Genomic DNA, 18,915 nt, shown 5'->3' with positions numbered 1-18,915 from the left:
TTCAGCCCCTGTGTGATGCTCCCAGGACGCCAAAGTCACGGGAGGAGATTTCTGAAGATGTGGTCTGAGGGCTTGTCCGCACGGAGCGGGCAGGGATCCTGAGCCAGCTATTTTTTATCAACCCCCAGAACTCGAAGCAGAACAGACACTGCACTGCCCTCGTCTTCGGCTTGCATCTGCACGTGGCCCTGCCATGTGGAAGCCCTGCCATGGGCTTGAGGTTCTCCACCCTGTGCTCCACAGACAAGAGGGTTGTGCTGAGGAAAGCAAAGATTGGTCCAATTTGCTGGGACTGGCTATTAAAATTGCAGCAGGTTTCCAAAGCAGCTGATAAAAAACTGCATCTGCAAGCTCCATTCCCTGGTGTTGCCCAGCCTTGGCTGCTCCTGCTGACCAGCCTGCTGAGGCTTGGACCGAGTCCCACGCTCAGCCCTGCCCCATAAAGGGGAGTTACTACTCTGGCAGCATGTTCTTGATTAGTGCCTTCCAGGATATCACGTGGCAGGGAAACAGCTACAGAGCCCTTCTCCCATCCAGTGCATCCAGCTCAGGGGTTGGCATGCCCATCATCACCTCGGTGTTGTTGAAAGTAATTGGAGATTAGACATCTACACGCCCTTGGAAATCTACCTCCTGCTAAAGTGCCTGCACACCTCGGTGCCCTCTGAATGCTCAGAGTCGTATTCTGGCAATGTAAGGGGGCACTGTGCCACGAGGTAAGTCCCTCAGAAATACCCGGCAAACTCCGGTCTCCTGGTACAGTAGGGAAGGGTGAAGGCAGTGGTAAACTGGCAGAGTTATAAAAGTGGGTCAGCTCACCTGTTAGGTATTCTAGGTCAGGTAGTAAGAAGCAAACGAGCTCTTTACATTGCCTAAATTACAAGTGGGTAAACTTCGTGTACCGGCAGTTATCCCTGACTACCCTGCGAAAGGAATGTGCTCCAAAATGGCTTGTGCTGCAGAGGTCACAGTCAAGCGCTTTTGGTGGAGGAAACTAAGTCAGCAGCCCCCAAAGGGTCTAGTGTTAATGGATCTAATGCTTCCCCTCTCCTACCTGGTGCAGTAGCTTTTCTCTAGGGATGAAGCTTAAGAAAGAATCAGCCAAGCCCTTGTGTAGCTTGTGGTTTGGCTTCCCGCCCGCTCTACCCTTCAAGCAGGAAATTCTCAAAGGGAAGGGAGTGCTTTGTGAAGCTGCCTTAAGACTCTGCCTTTTCTCTTTTAGTCAGAACTTAGCATCAGGTCATCTGGAACTCCTGGAAGCTGACCAGACAGACTGATGGCGCCTACAGAAGGTATTTAAGCAACTTCTCTACCTTGATCATTTTCCCTCATCTTTGGTCCTTTACGTCCTTGATTGCTGTTATTCAATCCTGAGATAATACGCTCCTGATATCACTGAGATGGGAGAGACAAGCAAGGAGGAAGAGATCAAAGGAAGGAGAAGAAAGAGAAGATGCCAAAGGCAGAAGAAGAAAGAGGGAAGATGCCAAATACTTCCTTGATTTACCTACTTTACATACCCGGTACACAAAGTTTCAGAAATTCTTAATACACTTAATTTTGAGAGTTCTGGAGTAACCACATCGACACCAGACAGCAGGAGACTGTCAGCAGGGGCCATGGGCATCCTCTTTCCACCAGCAGAGGAAGTAGCTTGAAAGCTGGATCCAGAAAGCCCAGGAGGCCCTTGGCACCTGTGAGCGTTGGCTGGGCTTGAAAAGAAACATGGCAGAGTGCAGGCTGGGAACAGAGTATGGTTTTAAAATATCTTTCTGCTTCCCTCTGCTGGCCACATAACAGATGTACCAACGTAACTCCTACAAATCCGGGATCAGGGTGAAGAACAGCAAAAGACAGGAGGGGTCATCTGGTGTTATCGCTACACAAGCGTTAACTCCACCGATTTCTTTGAATTTGCTCCTGAATTGCAGAGAAATTCCTCTGTGTGTCCTGGAGAGCTCAAGAAGATTGGAAATGGGACCAGGGCCAAAGCTGGGTGGGTGAGAGATCGGGAGATGGTACAGACGAGGGTGCTATACGTAATTTCAAGGTTTAGACCAATAATATTGCATTACTGTTTTTCTCATCCTTTTATCAGTTGTGATTACAAAGTTAATTTAACAACCTTGATCTAAACTTAGTTGCTGTTCTTGTTACAAAACAGAATCATTATGAGTTACAAAAACTTTCAAAACAAAGACATGAACTTCAAACGTTTTGTTACTCACTTGATTATACTGAAATCTCTTTGACTGATAATTAAATATTTTTTTTTCTGAGTTTGATGTTACTTTCCTATGGTATTTATAAGGACTGGAGGAAATCTTGAAACCTGAAAGAAACAGCTAATGATAACAAAATTCTGAATATGGAGATAGAGGAAACATGTAACTACCACGCCAGCTTCCATTTTAAATAGGATCTGTAAGTTAAAGGCAAATCTAACATTAATGCAGTATTCAAGTCAAGAAATCAGCAGTCATTTCTTTCTGCATTTGATTTCCCTGTTTTATTCAAGGAGCAAAGGGGGAAAAAAGCCCTTTGAAGCACTATGGTTGATGAATGGGCCGTAAGGGTGACTCAGTGCTGTTAAATCGCTGTCCTTGCTTAGTCAGACAACTTAACAACTCACTTCTCAGGGCTGACCCTCTCTCGACTGAAAATCCGAGGAAAGATGCTGAGCACCCCAGCTCCTGCCCAACTGGACACTAAGCTTCCCCACGCCACGCAAGAAGCGCTGTGCTTTGAAATCAAAGGCCTTGTCCTGGCAGTGGTGCTGACTGCCAAGAGATGGTGAGGTGGGAGCTACCACAGATTTTCAAATTGCATAGTCTCTCTGTGACATAACGTGACAAAAACACTGACACCTCATCTAATCAAGCTCTGGTGTTAGTGCTACCGGTCACAGAGCTGAGCTGGCAATAGGACAGTTTAAATATAAGCTCCATGAAAATGTAAGTGTGCTTCTGACCAAGGATAGTACAGGTCTTAAGATGAGCTCTGCAGCTAGAGGGAAAGTTAATGCAGGGAAGAGGTCTGAGTAATTGCTAGGGACAGGGCTCTTAGAGGGGTGGTGCAGAAGACAAGGAGCTGGTCAGCGCCACAAGGGAGCAAACAGCAAACTTTCCACCGTCCTGCAAAGCACACAGCAACGGGGTTATGATTTGGTACCATTTCTTATTCCCTTGTGCTCCTTTCTCCCCAAGGAGGGCAATTCGGGACCTGGAACACCTCTAACTGGCAGTGGACAGGAATTGTTTCAGATGCCACTTCCTGATTGGTTTCGTTAACGAAGCCCTGAAAGAAAAACCTCTGCACGGGTGGGGTTTTCCTTCTTCAGCCGTGACATGCCTGTGGCGAGTGCTGCTCCTGTTCGCTGCCTGGCGCCGAGTGGTGCTTTTCTGGGCCTCCTGCTCCAGAGCACCCCGCGGGAAGGCAGGTATCCCTTACCCACACGACCTCACGACCCTGCGTAGCGCCACCCTTCTGTTTCTCGAACAAACCGACCACAACTACTAACGCGCAGCAGGCGGCCAGCGGCTGGCAGGGCCGGGCCGCTTTCCTCCAGAGATGTGACGGGTCAGCCATAACCTTTGTTTTCCCCCCTCAGGGAAGGGCTGCAGGCCCGACTGCGATCGCGCAGGAGGGGAGGACACGGGAGGGAAGCGCCACCGCCGCCGCCTGGGCCTCAGAAGGGGCCTGAGGGAAGCCCCTCTGTGGAGCTACAGGAAGTAACGTCACGGCGCCGCCCCGCCCAGGTGAGGCGGCGCGGTGCACGCTGGGAATGGCGGATACCTGAGCAGGGGAGGCAGCGCGGTGAGCGCCGGGGGTGCCCCCCCCCCCCCAGTCACACCCAGGTGAGGTGGCGCGGTGCGGCCTGTATCTGCCGGTACCCGCCCGTGCGCCTCGGGGCGCTCCGGCCCCCGGCGGTACCGACGGCCGAGGGAACGCGTACACCTGGTTGCCGAGACAACGGCCGACCCAGCTCTCCTCCAATCACTGCGCTTGTTACTTTGGGCCCTCCGGCAGGCGCCCAATCACAGGCGAACTCTCAGAGCCGCTGCGCGCATGGTTGAACATGCGCGGCTGGTTAAAGTGGCTCGGAGAGGCCTCGTTGCGCATGCGCCTTAAGGCGGCTGGGGTATCGCCACCGGGAGCCGCCGCCGCCCCCGAGGCGGGCTGCAGCCGCGCACAGGGGGCGGGCGGAGGCCGGGCCGGGCCGGGGCGGGGCGGGCCCCGCCGGGTGGGATGGGCCCCGCCGGGTGAAGGGGGGGTGCTGCGGTTGTCCTTGGGCCGGGGAGCGCCTCCTCAGGAGCGGAATTCCGGGAGGGGCCTGGCCCGCAGCCTGGAGCCGCCACGGCCGCCCGCGCCCCGCCCGAAAGGAGCGGCGGAACCCGGCTCCTTCCTCCCGCCCGCCCCCTCGGAGCCCAGCGCCTCAGACGGGCTCGGCCCATAGGCTGGGCTAGGCCCGATCCCCGCCCGGTAGCCAGTCCCCGCCGGCAGCCGGGGCCGGGCCCCGGAGTGACAGGGCTGGCGACAAATCGGAGGGGCCGGGTGGAAACCGAACGCGACGCTCGGCCGGGAGCTGAAGTTGGGGGCCAAAGGCCCGGGCCATGGGGGCAGAGCGGCGGGGGCGGAGTCCGCGGGTCGCTCCCTGAGGGAGCAGGTGAGTGCCGGCGGAGGCCGCCTCTGTCCCCTCAGCGTTACGCGTTTTCCGGAGGGTTTTTGGTCGGGAACAAACCGTCGCTGGGGTCTGGCTGCGGGTCTTGGCTGGGCAGGGCAGCCTGACCCGGGGAGGGTGTCCTGGGGGTACCGCCTGCCTTCAGCTTGGCTCTGTTCTGCCCGGGCAGGGTTTCCTCACGATGGGAGGGGGCTTCGCCCCCCACCTCCCCCCACAACGGGGTGGTTTTCCCCTTCACGGCTAGGCTGTCATGCTGCCCCTGTCCCGTCCCGTCCCCTCCCCCCCGCGCTGGAGGCACTGGGACAACCCATGAGTGAAAGTAATCCCTCGCAGGCCGAGGTTGTCCAAGGGAGCTTGCCACTTGTGGCCTGAGGATGGGATAGGTCCTGCTACCTTGGGATGTGACCACAGGCCGATTGTTCGGGATCTGAGTCTAAAGGATGCTCAGCCTGCACCATTTCAGGTAGTCCTTGAGTGGACCGAGAAGGACATGTCACTTGTGAGGATCGCACCCCTGCAATGCCTGTACACCACCACCCCCCTCTCTGCAAAGCGGGGGGATGATGCTCCTTGAGGTCTTTGATGAAAGGAGCCACCGCAGCATGCAGGGAGCTTAGACAGGCTGGCTGTGTGCGGTGCTTTCCAGACACCTCTAATCAGTCTGGCTGTAAGGAATTTGGCCTCCAAACTCTGCTCACAGCCATTACACTGAAATGACCTCTGTTTGCATGAAGAGCGGCACTGTCATCGCCAGCACGTGGGGATGGCGTGACTAATGTAGTGCTGCGTCCTGAGCAAACAACAGAGGTATGCAGGCAGTAGAGAAACGAAAAGCAGGGCTTGGAGGACTTCAGAGACTTTTTGATAAGAGCTTTCCAAATGGCAAAGCCTGATGTTAAATGCCAGCTGAATATGTCACCCTTGGGGCCAAGCCAGTTCGTGAGCTCTTGTAAAGCAAGGTCTGTGCGAGTTTTTGTGTTTGAGGCTTTGTAAGAAGGCATTTAAAAATCTGTTTCCTCTGCTGGTATGGACAGTTTGATCCCAGGGAGTTTTCTGTGGCCTGTCCTTCAGCAGAATTTCATTGCAGTTTTTGGACCACTGAGTTCACTTGACCTAATTCTCTTTGTTTTTTCCTTTTTTTTTTTTTTTTTTCCTTCTTTTTTTCTTTTAGTATCACCTTGGAGAAATATAACCTTGCTATCCCACTGACTGGCTGGAAATACTGGCTCATCTACACTTCTGCCTACGGTGCCCACCCTGTGTCGGCATAGCCTGGCAGGGGAAGAAAAGCAGCAGACAGGCTACAGCGAATTGTTCTTTGTGCTTCACTGAGTTACTTGTTGCTTGTCCAAGAAAACATGATGGATGGGAAGAAGTGGTACCAAGTTACAGATAAGGCAGTTCCAGCAGGGTCCAAGTCTCTTCTTTAAAGAGAAGTTCCAGCATCAGAGAGGCTGAAAAGCAAACACTCCCATCAACCGAAATGGAAGGCGGCAACAGCCCAAACCTGCAACTTCAGCAACTCCCGTTGGCCACAGCAGCTGTTTCTGTGCAGCCACACACTGACTCCTTTTCTTACAAGGTCAGATTTGTACCCCAGTCTATCCCTAGAAGGCCCTGACTAATCAAGTAAGCTGATAATGCCACTGTATTTTGGGTATTTTTTTGCAGAAAGTGCACTGTCTTTGTCTTTAGCGCTGCCTGGAGGCCCCAGTGTACTATACGCTGTGTATATAAGCAGGGAGAGACAGAAAGGGAGGTTCTGTGTCTTGAAGAGCTAGACAAAGTGAAGAAAGGACTGGCAGTTAAAAGATGTGGATGTCTAAAAGTGTAATAAATTCTGCTAGGTGCCTTTTCAGACTAACCCATACGTCAGTAATTGAGGCCTGCTGTATATTTAAGTGCTTGAATTTCAGGTGGGTCAGCCCATGGTCATGCAGAGCCTGCAGCTGAGATGGGACGCTGCCTTAGTTCCACCTTATTCTCCAGCTGGGAATGGAGCTGTTCCCAAATCAATTTCCTCTGAATCTCTTGATTCTGAAAGTGCTTAGAAAATCGCAGCAAGAAGGGCTTTTTTCCCTGCTGGAAAAAGTATTTTGCTGAGAACACGGTCCTGGGTGCGTTGTGGGAGTTGCCCAGACTGGCGCTGGCCTGTGAACTTTCGCGGTCCGGGAGCCAGTCCCAAACCTGTGCTGCACTGAGGGGCTCTTCACCGTCTCCTCTGTGTCCTCTAAACTGAAGTCCAGTTGCTGAACCAGTAAACTGTGCTGAGCTGCTCTGGCTACGTCTGGGATCACACAGTGATGGTTTTCTGCCAGCTTTGCTGTCTGTCGTGGGAAGATCTCTCGGGTGTTTTTTGAATGAAGCTGCTTGGGTGAATCTTATTTTTATACATCCTGATAAAGAGATTTTTGTTCTGCTGATATGAACTTGAAATCTTAAAGTCCTTGTCTTACTATGTATGAGACAGTCAAGAACAGTGTATTTACTGTTCAGGGAGGAATAGGAATGTGAGCTGGGTTATTCCAAATCAATCAGAGTAAGTACTGGACTGTCTCTTGGAGACCAGCACTGAAATGAAAAGTGCTAATGACATCTAATGGGATTTAGACAGTTGTTGGAAGAATACATATGCTAAATGGCCTGGCTTAGCCTCAGGCTCTTCTGTTCACTCCTAATGTACATTCCTTTGTGACTCAGCCTGCTTTACATCCTTTTTTATTTCAGATTCTGTCTTTAGACTGTGAGAATTATCGCGGAGCTGGGAACGCTAATGCAGAAGGGGTTGGGAGCTTGCTAGGAGCTCCTACCAGTTGCCTACTGCTTTGGAATAACTGGTTCGTATAAAAAGCAGCATAAAATCTGTGATAATTGGGCTGCCTCATCAAATGGGCTAAATTACCTACTGAACCAGCAGATGTTGTAAGTGGAGAAGAGCAGAATGTGACCCACAGAATGCAGAGGTTCCTCATCCATACTGAATTCCAGGGCAACAAACATCTTCATGAAAAGAGTTTTTCAAAGGGAAGAATGAGTGAATGGGTCATTGTATTCAGCTTTATCTTCTTCCCCTCCGAGAAACTGCAAAGAATGCAAATATATGCACCCTAGTTTAAGTCTCTTGTAGAAAGCCTCTGTTAAGGAAGGGTTATCTTTCACCCCAGTTTCAGAGATGCCACAGGGAACTTACCTGAATTGCCCTAGATCACATAGAAAGGGAGGAAGATCAACAGCCATTTTACTGACAGGTGAACTAGGAACTGTTTTAAAAGTCTGCTCTCTTCCAGGTGGTGCAAAAAGCTCCAGCTTCCTTCAGGGTCCAGTGGCTAAATTTTAGATCTGTGTGTTTACTTTGTTTTTACAGGAGAACTTGATTGGGGCATTACTAGCTATTTTTGGGCATCTTGTTACCAGTATTGCACTCAACCTCCAGGTGAGTATCACGAAGCAAATATTCATCCTGCCTCAAGCACCCTGCGTTAAAAAGCCATCAAGCATGCCAAAGCTTCTCTGTCTTTGTTTTCTTTTCTAGAAATACAGCCACATCCGACTGGCAGGTTCCAAAGACCCCCGAGCCTACTTCAAAACCAAGACGTGGTGGTGTGGACTGTTTCTGCTGGTGCTGGGAGAACTGGGAGTGTTTTCCTCTTACGCCTTTGCTCCTCTTTCACTGATCGTGCCACTCAGTGCGGTGTCTGTTATAGGTAAGGGGGAAAGAGACGGGTCTGGGAGCGCTCCAGTGTGAGATTGCTGATACGTAACTCGCTGTTTCTCTCTCCTTTTTTTTGTAGCTAGTGCAATCATAGGAATTATATTTATTAAAGAAAAATGGAAGCCCAAGGATTTTTTGAGTAAGTTCCACAGCTCCTTTTCGGTTTTCCTCTCTGTTTACAAGCCATTCAACACACAGCATGGCCTCTCAAGAACCATAATTAGAGGGACGGCAAGATCCCCATTAGCTATAGTACCTCGTCGAAGAAATGCGTCATCTCATCCACTGTTAAAAGTGGATTTTTTTTTTTCTGACTTCTGCCAAATCATCTGAATCTCACAGATTTTAGAAATATGTGGAAACGGCAGGGTTTTTTTTTTTCAGGATTTGAGAAAGATGCTTCTCTGGGCTGAAGCTGCAGCCTGGGGCCTTGACTCTGCCATAGCGTAGGCACAACTGAATCAGCTGAATTTCCTACACGTGCAGGTGTTTTCAGAACCGGGGCGTTCATTCCTCCCTTTCCTAGCGAGTGGGCAGTGCCAGGCGGGATTAGCCCCAGATACGGATCTTGTAGCTCCTTTTCATTTAGCAGATGCTACCTGGTCGGAGCTTTTTTTTCTCAACTCACAGCACACACGTTGCCTGGGGGTTTTTTTGGTTCTAATATTTTGAAAGTGGAGCATGAAGGGCAGAGGAATGAGTCATCCAGAGGCATGTGCATGATGTCATTAATGGTCGCTGTGCACGTGCGATATTAATTCTGTGCGTCCACACTAACCCACTAACTTTGTCCTCTCTTTTTTTTTTTTCTTTTTTTGTCCTTTGGTCGCCAAAGGGCGCTACGTTTTGTCCTTTGTAGGCTGTGGTTTGGCAATTGTTGGAACTTACCTGCTGATAACATTTGGACCTAATAGTCATGAGAAGATGACAGGAGAAAATATCACTAGGCATTTAGTGAGCTGGCCATTTCTGTTGTATATGGTAAGATGGCCCATAAAATGTGGGACAGTTTTCTGCTCTATGCCTGTTTGGGCGTTTCATTTCAAGCGTTACTTTTCCTCGTGGTTACTAGCAACATTCCTTGTACTTGCTAATGAACCTATGCCAGCTTTTCCCGGTGTCACTGCCACACTGTGGACACCTGCATGCACAATTTGGAACCCTCCCATTCTTTCTCTGAATTATTCAGTTAGGACTTCAATACCTGTAACTGAAAAGCCTTACAATAGTTTGCTCTCTCCCTGACCTGTCAGCTTCGGCCTGTGGCACTCATTCCTGCTGGTGGCAGCTGAGAGCAGCTGCTCCAGAGGTATCCAAAAATGTGTTTGCATCTGGGTTTTTTCTAGACTGACTTTCTCAGGAGCCATCAGTCTCTCACTGAAAATCTTATGAAATCTATTGATTTTTAACAGGGATAAGTTTGGCCATTAAATAAGAAGTGTGCTCCAGGGATCACTTAAAGAACCTCATTACAGAAAGTAGGCTGAGATCTCGGATGTGAATATTCAGTCAGGATTATTTGATCTGCTGCTTTACCATGAATATAATGTCAAAAGTGTCCCAGGTTTCCTCTTCTGCAAGAAGCTACTGAATATCTCATCTAATTGGAATCTAAGATCATGCTAAATTTGATCATAATTGTGTGGGATCCTCATTGTCCTTTGATTTGCCCTGTTGTGTAATTGTAATGTTTGGCTGGCTCAGAATCCCGTTTGCTGCCAACCCCATACACCCCACGTTTTGTAATATTCTCATTTCTATCTTTTGTAGCTTGTGGAGATCATCATATTCTGCCTGCTACTGTATTTCTACAAGGAGAAAAATGCAAACTACATTGTAGTGATTCTTCTGCTGGTAGCTTTGCTGGGTAAGTTGATTTGGGCTTGTAAGATCTTCTAACTCTGGCTTATAACAGTAAACTCTAGTGAACTGAAGCATCTCTATAGCATACAGGGAATTATATCGACCTAATTAATGTCGTAAAACGCACGGATCTACCCCAGAAATGTTACTACAAATTGGATGAAGCTAGTGTCTTGCAGGGATGCTTAGAATCTTTGCAAATTACTTTTGAACAATTAAGACTTATTTCCCATAAGGACAAATAATCTGCCCAATACAGAAACTACAAGATATTTATTAGTGCTTTTAATTTGAATCTGTGCATCCAAAGCATGGTACGATGTCTTATCTACTCAACGGGTAAGGAAGGCTGATTCGGTGGATGAAAGAGAGGATTTGACCTACAAGAGTCATCTTGGCTGTGGGAAGATTTGCTGTGTGGCTAAAGAAATGATCAATACTCTGCCATGCCAGTATGTCCCTATTTAAACAGGGAGAGGCTCTGGGCATGGGGTCAAATGATGCTTTTGATGTCCTCCTAGCCTACCGTGGGATCCTACAGTGACTCTGGAAAGGCCACGATTTCACTTGTGCCTTTCTCTGCGTTAATCTGGGTTTTTTTAAGAAACTGTGATCAATTAAACTTTAAAAAGGGTGAATAATAGCAAGGCAGTGACGCAGTCTGACATGCTGCTGAATCTATGTCACAGTCCTCAGTGTTTGCTATTTATGCAGCTTCAGTTACTCAGTGTCTTGTCTTTTTTTTTTCCCTTTTTTTTTTTTTTTTTTTGAACTGTTTGAGGCTGGATTTCAGTAACCAATCCCTCAGAGGCTGCGAGAATTATAGACAGAGCAACTGTCTTACTCCTGAATGGCCCTGGCTTGTGCTTTCAAGAAATGGAAGGGAAGTCGGCTCTTTCTGATTCTTGTTTTTGAAAACTTCCTGAGCTTTATTAACCAAGCCTATGTGGCATCAGAAATTAAAAATTTGTATCCTTCATTATGTGATGGCCCAACGCCGCTTCAACGCTTAAAAAACACGGGAAATGCTCCCAGTCCTGTAGACAAGGGAACTGCGATACAGAAAAGTGATGTGTTGAAGGTGAAGTTGTTGGGAATAAAACTGGCAGAGCTGGTGGTAAAACAGGCCGTTTGCGTCCCTCGTTTGGCCTGGCAAAAGGAGGGCTCAAGTTCTTGCAGCTGTTGGTCTGGTTTGCAGCTGCTTGTCACGTACAGAGGGAATGTGCAGCATTCCTGTCCCCTCGAGCGTGTGTCGGTGCTTCAGCTGAGCCTTGGTAAACGTTTGCAGGTTCCATGACTGTTGTGACTGTGAAGGCCGTGGCAGGCATGATTGTTGTCTCCATCCAAGGAAACTTACAGCTCGACTACCCGATATTTTATATCATGCTGGTGTGCATGATTGCTACAGCGATCTTTCAAGCAACGTAAGACACTTACTCTCTTTTTGTCTACAATTGTGCTGGTTTCGGTGGGTCAGTGATTAGTGGGCTGTTCATTATCTGTTCCAAGAATGATGATAAAATTTTAGGAGAAGAATTATCCATTCTCTTCTGTGACCTGTCCTCAAATCCGTGTCACACGAGCCTGGGATGGTGGTGTTCTTTGCTTTTCTATGCAGTGACACTGCCAAGTAGTTTTAATCCCAAACTGATACATCAGTCAAGTGTTTGCAAAACAACGTCAGGACTGAAATGGTGGCAGATCGAATCCAGGATCTGTGCACTGGCTGAAGTCAAAGTGCAGAATCAGTGTGGTTGATGATGTGTCTGGTGGGTTTTTTCCCCGCTCTGTACTTGTAATAACATAAAACGCCGGCAGCAGCAGGGATAAAAAGCTATTCACAACCTGAGTGACCTTCTGGCCCTAAGGTCAGTGGCAGTAATTTCGCTGCCTTTAGTCAATACAGCCATAAGGCTTACTCTTCTATCACTTACATTAATTCCAAGGGATGCTGCTGCAGGTTTACTGAGAAAGAAAATAAAGTGTCTTAAACTTATGCATCACTTTTGAAAGGTGTTTCCAAAGAGAAAGAGACCTATTCTAGTCCATGGTAACTGCTGTACAATTGGAGTATCCTTCCCGAATCAACCCCCGATGTCTGTCGTTGTATTGCAGATTTTTAGCTCAAGCCTCGCAGCTCTATGACTCATCTCAGATCGCCAGCATCGGCTACATCCTGTCCACAACAGCAGCAATCACAGCAGGTAACTGCGCAATGTTGGTCCTTTCAAAAAGAAGGGCAAAAGATTTTTGGAAAATAATCCTCGCTTACAGACAAGGAAGGGGAATACTCGGCAAGATGATGACTTGTATTTTCCTGTCATCTCTCTTCTGCAGCTGGCTTATTTTTTTTTCTTTTTTTCTTTCCAAAAATGTGAATTATCCCATTAAACTGTGTTAAAATTTTCTGTTAAGTTCTGTCATTTTGTTTAAAGTGCCTGGGAACTTATGTTTGAGACTGTATTACTCAGACCATGCTAGCGTGTAGAAGAGGGTGATGTATGCCCTTAGATGTGCAACTTGAATACAGCTAAAATTCCTCCTTGTGTAATTTTATCTAGATTTTGCTAAAATGTGTGTGATACACACGGGTTTATACACTGTATTTGCTTCCTCTGTATGAAGGTGTTACAATTCTCTTCCTGATGGTCTTGTTTGTGTTGTATCTAGATACAGCTCACGGCTTTAGAGGCACTTTCCTTTCTGAACGGTTTACTCCAATTTCAGCCCTTGCCCACATAGGAAAGGCTTTGTCTGCGTGAACAAAGCTGAGCATTTTAAACCCCTCAGGCTTCAAACCTGGCGAGCAGCCTTTTTAAGGTTCTGTTCTCCTCGCTTAGCCAAGTGAGCGAAACTGGGGAAAACAAACAAACAAACAACCCAAAACCCCAACACTGGAGAAAGTGCATCTGCTTGACAGTGATGGATACTGTCTGTGTAAATAGCAATGCCCTTCTGGGTAGATCAGGGCAATAGCTTCCCTCGCAGATTACACATCGCCTTTTAATGCTCTTAATGCTCTTCTTCAGTGTCACAAGAGAGTATGGCCTACTCTTGGGCTCGTGTTTATTTCCTGTCATGTTCTGAGTCATATGCTGCTCTCAGATTCATCAGCTTGCTTGCTGACTTGACTTCAACTAGAAATCTAAGGAGTAGGAGCCAGAATGCGTGTCCTGTTGACATCCGAGGACAGTTGTCACCTTGTAGGTTTGAGCTGTATATACTTGTTTGGGGTCAAGAGTTTGTATCCTGTTCTAGTTAGAGACATCCAATTTGGTTTGTCATTCAGACTTCAGAAGGAGTCTCTCTTGTTTATGTGGTAACCACTGCTGTGTGGTGAGAATTTGGCTCAGGCTTTATTAGCACAGTGACCTGCAGTAGTTCCAGCAATGTTTCCTTCGCAAGCCCCTACCCCAACACAGAAAGATCTGTCCTGGTTGCTCTGCTGCTGTACAGATTCACTGGCATCTATATTAGTTACACCAGTATAACTATTTCGGTAGTGAAATTCTAAAAGATTTGTCAATAAATTGTGTTAAAGTTGAAATCAGGCCCCCTTTTTCTACTTTAAGATCATTAAAAAAAACAAAGGTGCTGACTATGAAAATAGGAATCTTGCAGGATTTGGTTTGTGGAGGGACGAGTGCTGGAGATGTAGCACTAATTGCCCAGGTAAGCTGGGGAGAAAGATGCCATGAATTATTTTCTTTTCCAGGAGCAACTTTTTACTTGGACTTCACCGGTGAAGATGTTCTCCATATATGTATGTTTGCGTTTGGGTAAGTGTTTAAAGTTTCCTTGACAGCAAACTGGAAAGTATTACTTCAAGACTAAAATTTTTAAAATACGTGTCCATCCATCTCTATTGGAGAGGAGGACAAACTGAAAGCACTTTCTGTGTTAGAGCAGACGATGGCCCATGGAGCTCAGCACCTTGTCTGAGTGATGATGGATGCTCTAGAGGAATTGTGTAACATTGGGTTACACATAATTATACAACATTCAACACTAAATCCCTTCCTGACTCTACCGGAGACCAGCTTGCATGTTGAAGCATATGGGCTGCTTTTCAAGCTACCCGCTCGTGAACCTAGAAGAATTGCAGAATAACCAAAAGCAGCCATCTCTAGGGAATCCATTTCAGGTTTGGCACTGAGCCGCCACCACCGAACTGTGACTGGACTTCTGGAGTCCTGTTTCTTCGGGTATGGGCACTCACACAGTGCAGATACGATCAGAAAAACATCTGCTGGGTAACTCAGTATTTAGTCCTCGTACGGTATCTTGATGTGATTAGCCCTCCGTAATCAGGGGACATTCTGAAATGTCTTTCAGATTAGTACAGAAAAAAAACAATTGGGAGATTAACGTTATGAACTGCGCCTTTCTCTGTCAACATACTGTAAAAATCAAGATCGACAGTTGTTGGTGTGTTTACCTATGGGAAACCTTTCAAAGGTCAGGCTGCTAAATCCTGGAATGTCATCAAAGAAAACCAAATTTTGATATGCTTCCCTTCTCCTTTATTTAGTCAAGGTTAATTAATTAATGTGAAAACTTTTCCCTGCATTTTGATAAAGAAAAGGTGAAACTCTTCTGATTGCTAGGTGGATTTCAATATAGTTGGAGAGGGTTATTCAGTGGACATGGTTCCCTGTAGCTCTCACTTCATGGTTCTTTTGCTTCCAGTTCTGAATTCTTTGTGGTGCCACATGATAGGCACTCAGAGGCAGCAACATGCAGTATTACCTCCTCTCTTTCTCACAGTTACCTCAGTAGATCTTGTCTTCTCTCTCAGGTGCCTCATAGCATTTCTAGGTGTCTTCCTGATCACAAGAAACAGGAAGAAAACGGTACCGTTTGAACCTTACATATCAATGGACGCTATGCCAGGTAACAGTAAAAATACACTGAAGCGTGGGGCTTCACAGTGAGAGCTCAGGCTTCAGGCTCTGTTCAGTATCCGGGTCTATCAGGCAGCTGTGGTGTTTTTCCAGTCTTTCCTTCTCTGGTTTGTGCCCTGTGAGGGGTACGTGCATGTTTTGCATGAAGCAGAGAAGAGGCGATGTGCCACTTGGGTGCCACTTACGCTGGGCCCTCTGACGCAGCGGGAGGGCGTCGTATTTTGTCAGAACAGCCTCGTCCAGTTGGCCGCTGTCTGGGAAGATGGACTAGTTTTGAGCATGTGCTTGGGGCCTGGGCTTGGTCTTCATCCAGCGGGAAGAACTGATCACTGGGGAAGGCTGAGGTGTGTTGCAAGAGGTAGAAGCCAGAGGGAGCAGAAATTTCTTTTGGGAAGTACAGCTAAACTGTCTGGTGAGCTGTACAAAAGATAAATAACAGACTGCCATCCCTCATTCACTTGAAGCTTATTTCTCCATTAGTTGCTTTAGTGCTAAGCAGAAGAACATTATGTCTTTCATTTAACACTCCAGGAACTGATGAGCCGCATAGCACGAACACTGAGACTTTATAATTTGCTGATTGAACAGTGTGGGAAGAATGCACTTTTGTTCCTAAGCATTTAATCTCTGTCTTTGCTCTTTTCAGGCATGCAGAACATGCACGATAAAGGGGTTGCAGTTCAGCCTGACCTCAAAGCTTCTTTTTCCTACGGTGCCCTAGAGAACAATGACAACATGCCGGAAATTTATACTCCAGCTACGTTGCCGATCGTGCAGGAGCAACATGGTTCCAAAGGAGTTTCTGCTCCACCTTATCGGGTGCTGGAGCACAGCAAAAAGGAGTGAGTGACCTTTAAGGAGCTGGTTTGAGTCGTCAGAAGTATGACCTTTATTTATTTACCCATTAAAATATAAGCAAGTGTAAAGCCAACCTTGATACGGTTTAAAGCTCGTCTCAAACTCAACTTTCAAGGCTGATTATTAAAATAAACAACTCTCTATAGTTGTGAAGTTGAAAGCATTCGTCTTGGCAAGGAGTAAATCACAGTTCTCCATTGAAGGCTGCTGTCTGGAAGCGTGAAATGGTGAGTGCAGTTTCATGGCAGCATGAAACCGATGAGATAGCAGATGCTGTGAAAACGCAGAGCTGTGGGAAGAGAAGTGACTGTGCAATTTTTAGTCCTGCTGGGAGTGGGTATATCTCCAAATAGAAGTTTTCAGGAGTTGCTCACAGAGGAGGGCAGGATTTAATCTCTCCTATAGAGAAACTGTGACAGATTTCCAGAAAAGCTGTAAATCCTCATGTCTCTAGCGTGACCACCGAACTACCTTAACATGGCAATAAAATGTAACTGTTTTCAAGCACGACTACTGAAACTTACTGTGTCTTTAGAGCAGCATGTTTGGTTGGAGTGAGCAAGCTGCTTTATCCCTTCAGAATGTGCCTCTGGAGCACTTCCTGTACAACTGTTCTCTGACTAGTGTTGAACATATGCACTGAGAATGTGAATTGTTTTTATAGCACCACTGGATTATGTGGCAGCTTAGAACAAAACTAATTTGCCAGTTTTCTGGTCTCAAGCTTCAAGTTGGATTCAATGGTGCAGAGGGAACACTGGAAAGTAGGAGCACAAGAAGAACTGAGAGTAGTAGCGTGACTGGTATCTGGTGGGAATTTTCTGTAGTTCTTGATGAGGTCGTAGTTCCCTATCACTTTTATTTTCCGGTTGAGGCAGGATTTCCAGCTTTGTGTAGTGGTCTTAAATGCTTAAAGGTGTTGACGTTCCTTAGTTAAAAAGCCCGGTCTGGGTGTTGTAGGCTGGGGGTGTGTGTCCCCCCCTTTTTTTTTTTCTTAAAAAAAAAAAAAGGGGGGGGGGGGGGCAAAGAAAGATACTAGTCTAATACTGTGAAAGACCTAAGAAAAAAAAAGTGTGCACAGTCCAGCACTCAGTGAGTACTGTAAGAATAATGGAGCATTGTGTACTCATGATATTTATCTTTCCAACTTCCAAGAGATGGCTAGAAGCTGATAAGAAGGGAGAATAGACACAGGGGGTGAAACTTGTCAAGTGAAAAGGACAAAGTACAACATTTACTGGCATATGCAAGTTATAGTGGCACTTTGATGTCATCACCTTCTCTAAAAACTGTTGTTTTGCTGGGAAACAGTTTTAAGTCTACTTGGTGTGTCTTGGACTGTATATGTAGTGGAGCATCCCCAGGACCTTAGAAGACTTTATTTGAAATGAATAGTGCTTGTGTTCCGTGCTTTAACTCGTTACTCTGATACTCCCAAGGGGTTTGGGAGGATCTTGGACTTGCAACAGTGGCTTTCTGCATTTTTTTTTTTTTATTGACTCGTGGCCAGTTTCTGTTCCCACTACCAAAAATTCCCAAGAACTCCACTGACTTGTACATATTTATTTCAGATTCTTGCTATTGTTTATGACAGCAGAACTATTATTTTGCATATGTTTGCCATGCCAGCTACGAATACTAATTCGATCTGGAGATACTTGAGATAGCTTTGGCATTTTTGTGCAGCTTAGAAAAATTATAGCCTTCCCGGCCCTGCAAAGAGTAGATGCCTACTGGCTGTAGGTGTACCTGTATGTGGAGTTTCTTCACCAACATGGCATGTCTGACAATTCAGATCTTATCAGTGGCATCCCGTACCTACAGCTTATGAAACCTCAAGAAATAACAGCTTTTCTTTTACCCTCAATACCTTTTGTGTTTAAGTAAGATAACAACGTTAATGGGCTAAAACTGCCAGAACATTAATCTTGTTGGAGTTGCAGTGACACTGATTTACTACCTTTGGCTTTCTATCCCCGGTAATCAATTGTTTGTGAATTTATGTGCCGCTTTTGTTCATTAACAACACAAAACAAAGTAGTACAGGGGAGGCTGAATGGGAAGGGTACAAGAATGCTGGCTTTTCTTATCTCTTCCGTTTTCATCAGTGAGGCAGTAGCTGGTTTGACCTATTAGTTCTGAAACCACAGAAACAAACTGTTTTGAAACAAGCTGTGCGAAACCGTGCATAGCTACAAACTCCACTTTTTACATGGCAATATTCTCTGTGTCTGATTATTATGGGTGCTGCTGTGGAGGGGTCTAAATGTTTTGCTGTTGACTTCTATTATTAGGATGGTCCTATGTGTAACAGAACGTAGTTTTCCCAGTTCTTCGTTTCTCAGTGGTATTTAAAGACCGCAGTTGACTGGTGTGCCAGGGACTTCGTAGCCAGTAAATGGCTGGTTAGGTTTTTCTCCTAATGATGGGACCTGACATCGTGAGAGACAGCCACGGAGTGCTTTGCCAGGGGGAGAGCGCTACTCTGATGTGGAGCCCCTGCTTGTACTTCTCTTTTGTGGGCTGCTCTCTAGCCCAATTCTGTGATTTTTTTTTTTTTTTTTTTTTTTTTTTTTTCAGTAATCCGCCTGGATACTCCACAGCCCTGCAGCCTGGGCACTGACTGACTGCTGGGCTGACCTCCCTCTCTGCCAGAGAGCCCTCAGTTGTCAGCATGTGGCTGTCTTCTGCTCTGAGTGAAATTTCCTCCAGCCATAACCTGAACTTTTGCATTATTGTGCTGGTTTGGCCCTTTTCTTTCAAAGACGCTAAAGGCAAGAGTCTCGCTCCAAAGCTTTATATAACTATGTTTTATTTACACAGCCTGTGTGTGTTTAAATAATTCTACTTAATAATGACAGTTCCCTTTACCTGCAGCGAGACTTGCTTTTGGAGAT

General features: G+C 46.7%; 1 protein-coding gene across 4 annotated transcripts; it reads left to right on the top strand.

The window, feature by feature from the left end:
• Positions 1-5,868: 5,868 nt before the first annotated feature.
• Positions 5,869-18,616, top strand: NIPAL3 (NIPA like domain containing 3). 4 transcript variants are annotated; one of them, XR_015184048.1, is made up of 12 exons: positions 5,869-6,263; positions 8,046-8,114; positions 8,214-8,385; positions 8,473-8,532; positions 9,229-9,374; positions 10,164-10,260; positions 11,545-11,680; positions 12,372-12,460; positions 13,972-14,035; positions 15,055-15,149; positions 15,807-16,245; positions 18,599-18,616. XR_015184048.1 is itself a non-coding variant. In XM_086479007.1 (11 exons), the coding sequence occupies exons 1-11, from the start codon at positions 6,165-6,167 to the stop codon at positions 16,004-16,006; spliced, it is 1,194 nt and encodes a 397-aa protein (XP_086335133.1). In that variant the 5' UTR covers positions 5,869-6,164; the 3' UTR covers positions 16,007-16,559. The 4 variants fall into 4 exon arrangements, 3 of the variants coding, with proteins under 3 accessions (XP_086335133.1, XP_086335131.1, XP_086335134.1); XM_086479007.1 differs by lacking the exon at positions 18,599-18,616 and having other exon boundaries at positions 5,869-6,230; positions 15,807-16,559; XM_086479005.1 differs by lacking the exon at positions 18,599-18,616 and having other exon boundaries at positions 15,807-16,559.
• The last annotated feature ends 299 nt before the right edge of the window (positions 18,617-18,915 follow it).

The sequence above is a fragment of the Leptosomus discolor genome, chromosome Z (assembly GCF_034619465.1).
Source record: "Leptosomus discolor isolate bLepDis1 chromosome Z, bLepDis1.hap2, whole genome shotgun sequence".
NCBI classification, from domain to species: domain Eukaryota; kingdom Metazoa; phylum Chordata; class Aves; order Leptosomiformes; family Leptosomidae; genus Leptosomus; species Leptosomus discolor.
Note: the sequence above shows the minus strand (reverse complement) of the source record. Positions and strands in the feature narration are given on the sequence as shown.

What these genes read in the sequence shown, in the direction of transcription:
- NIPAL3 (XM_086479005.1), top strand. Translation starts at nt 6,165, where the DNA reads ATGGAAGGCGGCAACAGCCCAAACCTGCAACTTCAGCAACTCCCGTTG. An exon ending in GTATTGCACTCAACCTCCAG is followed by an intron (nt 8,115 to 8,213) that starts GTGAGTATCACG and finishes TTTCTTTTCTAG; the next exon opens with AAATACAGCCACATCCGACT. An exon ending in ATATGTATGTTTGCGTTTGG is followed by an intron (nt 14,036 to 15,054) that starts GTAAGTGTTTAA and finishes CTTCTCTCTCAG; the next exon opens with GTGCCTCATAGCATTTCTAG.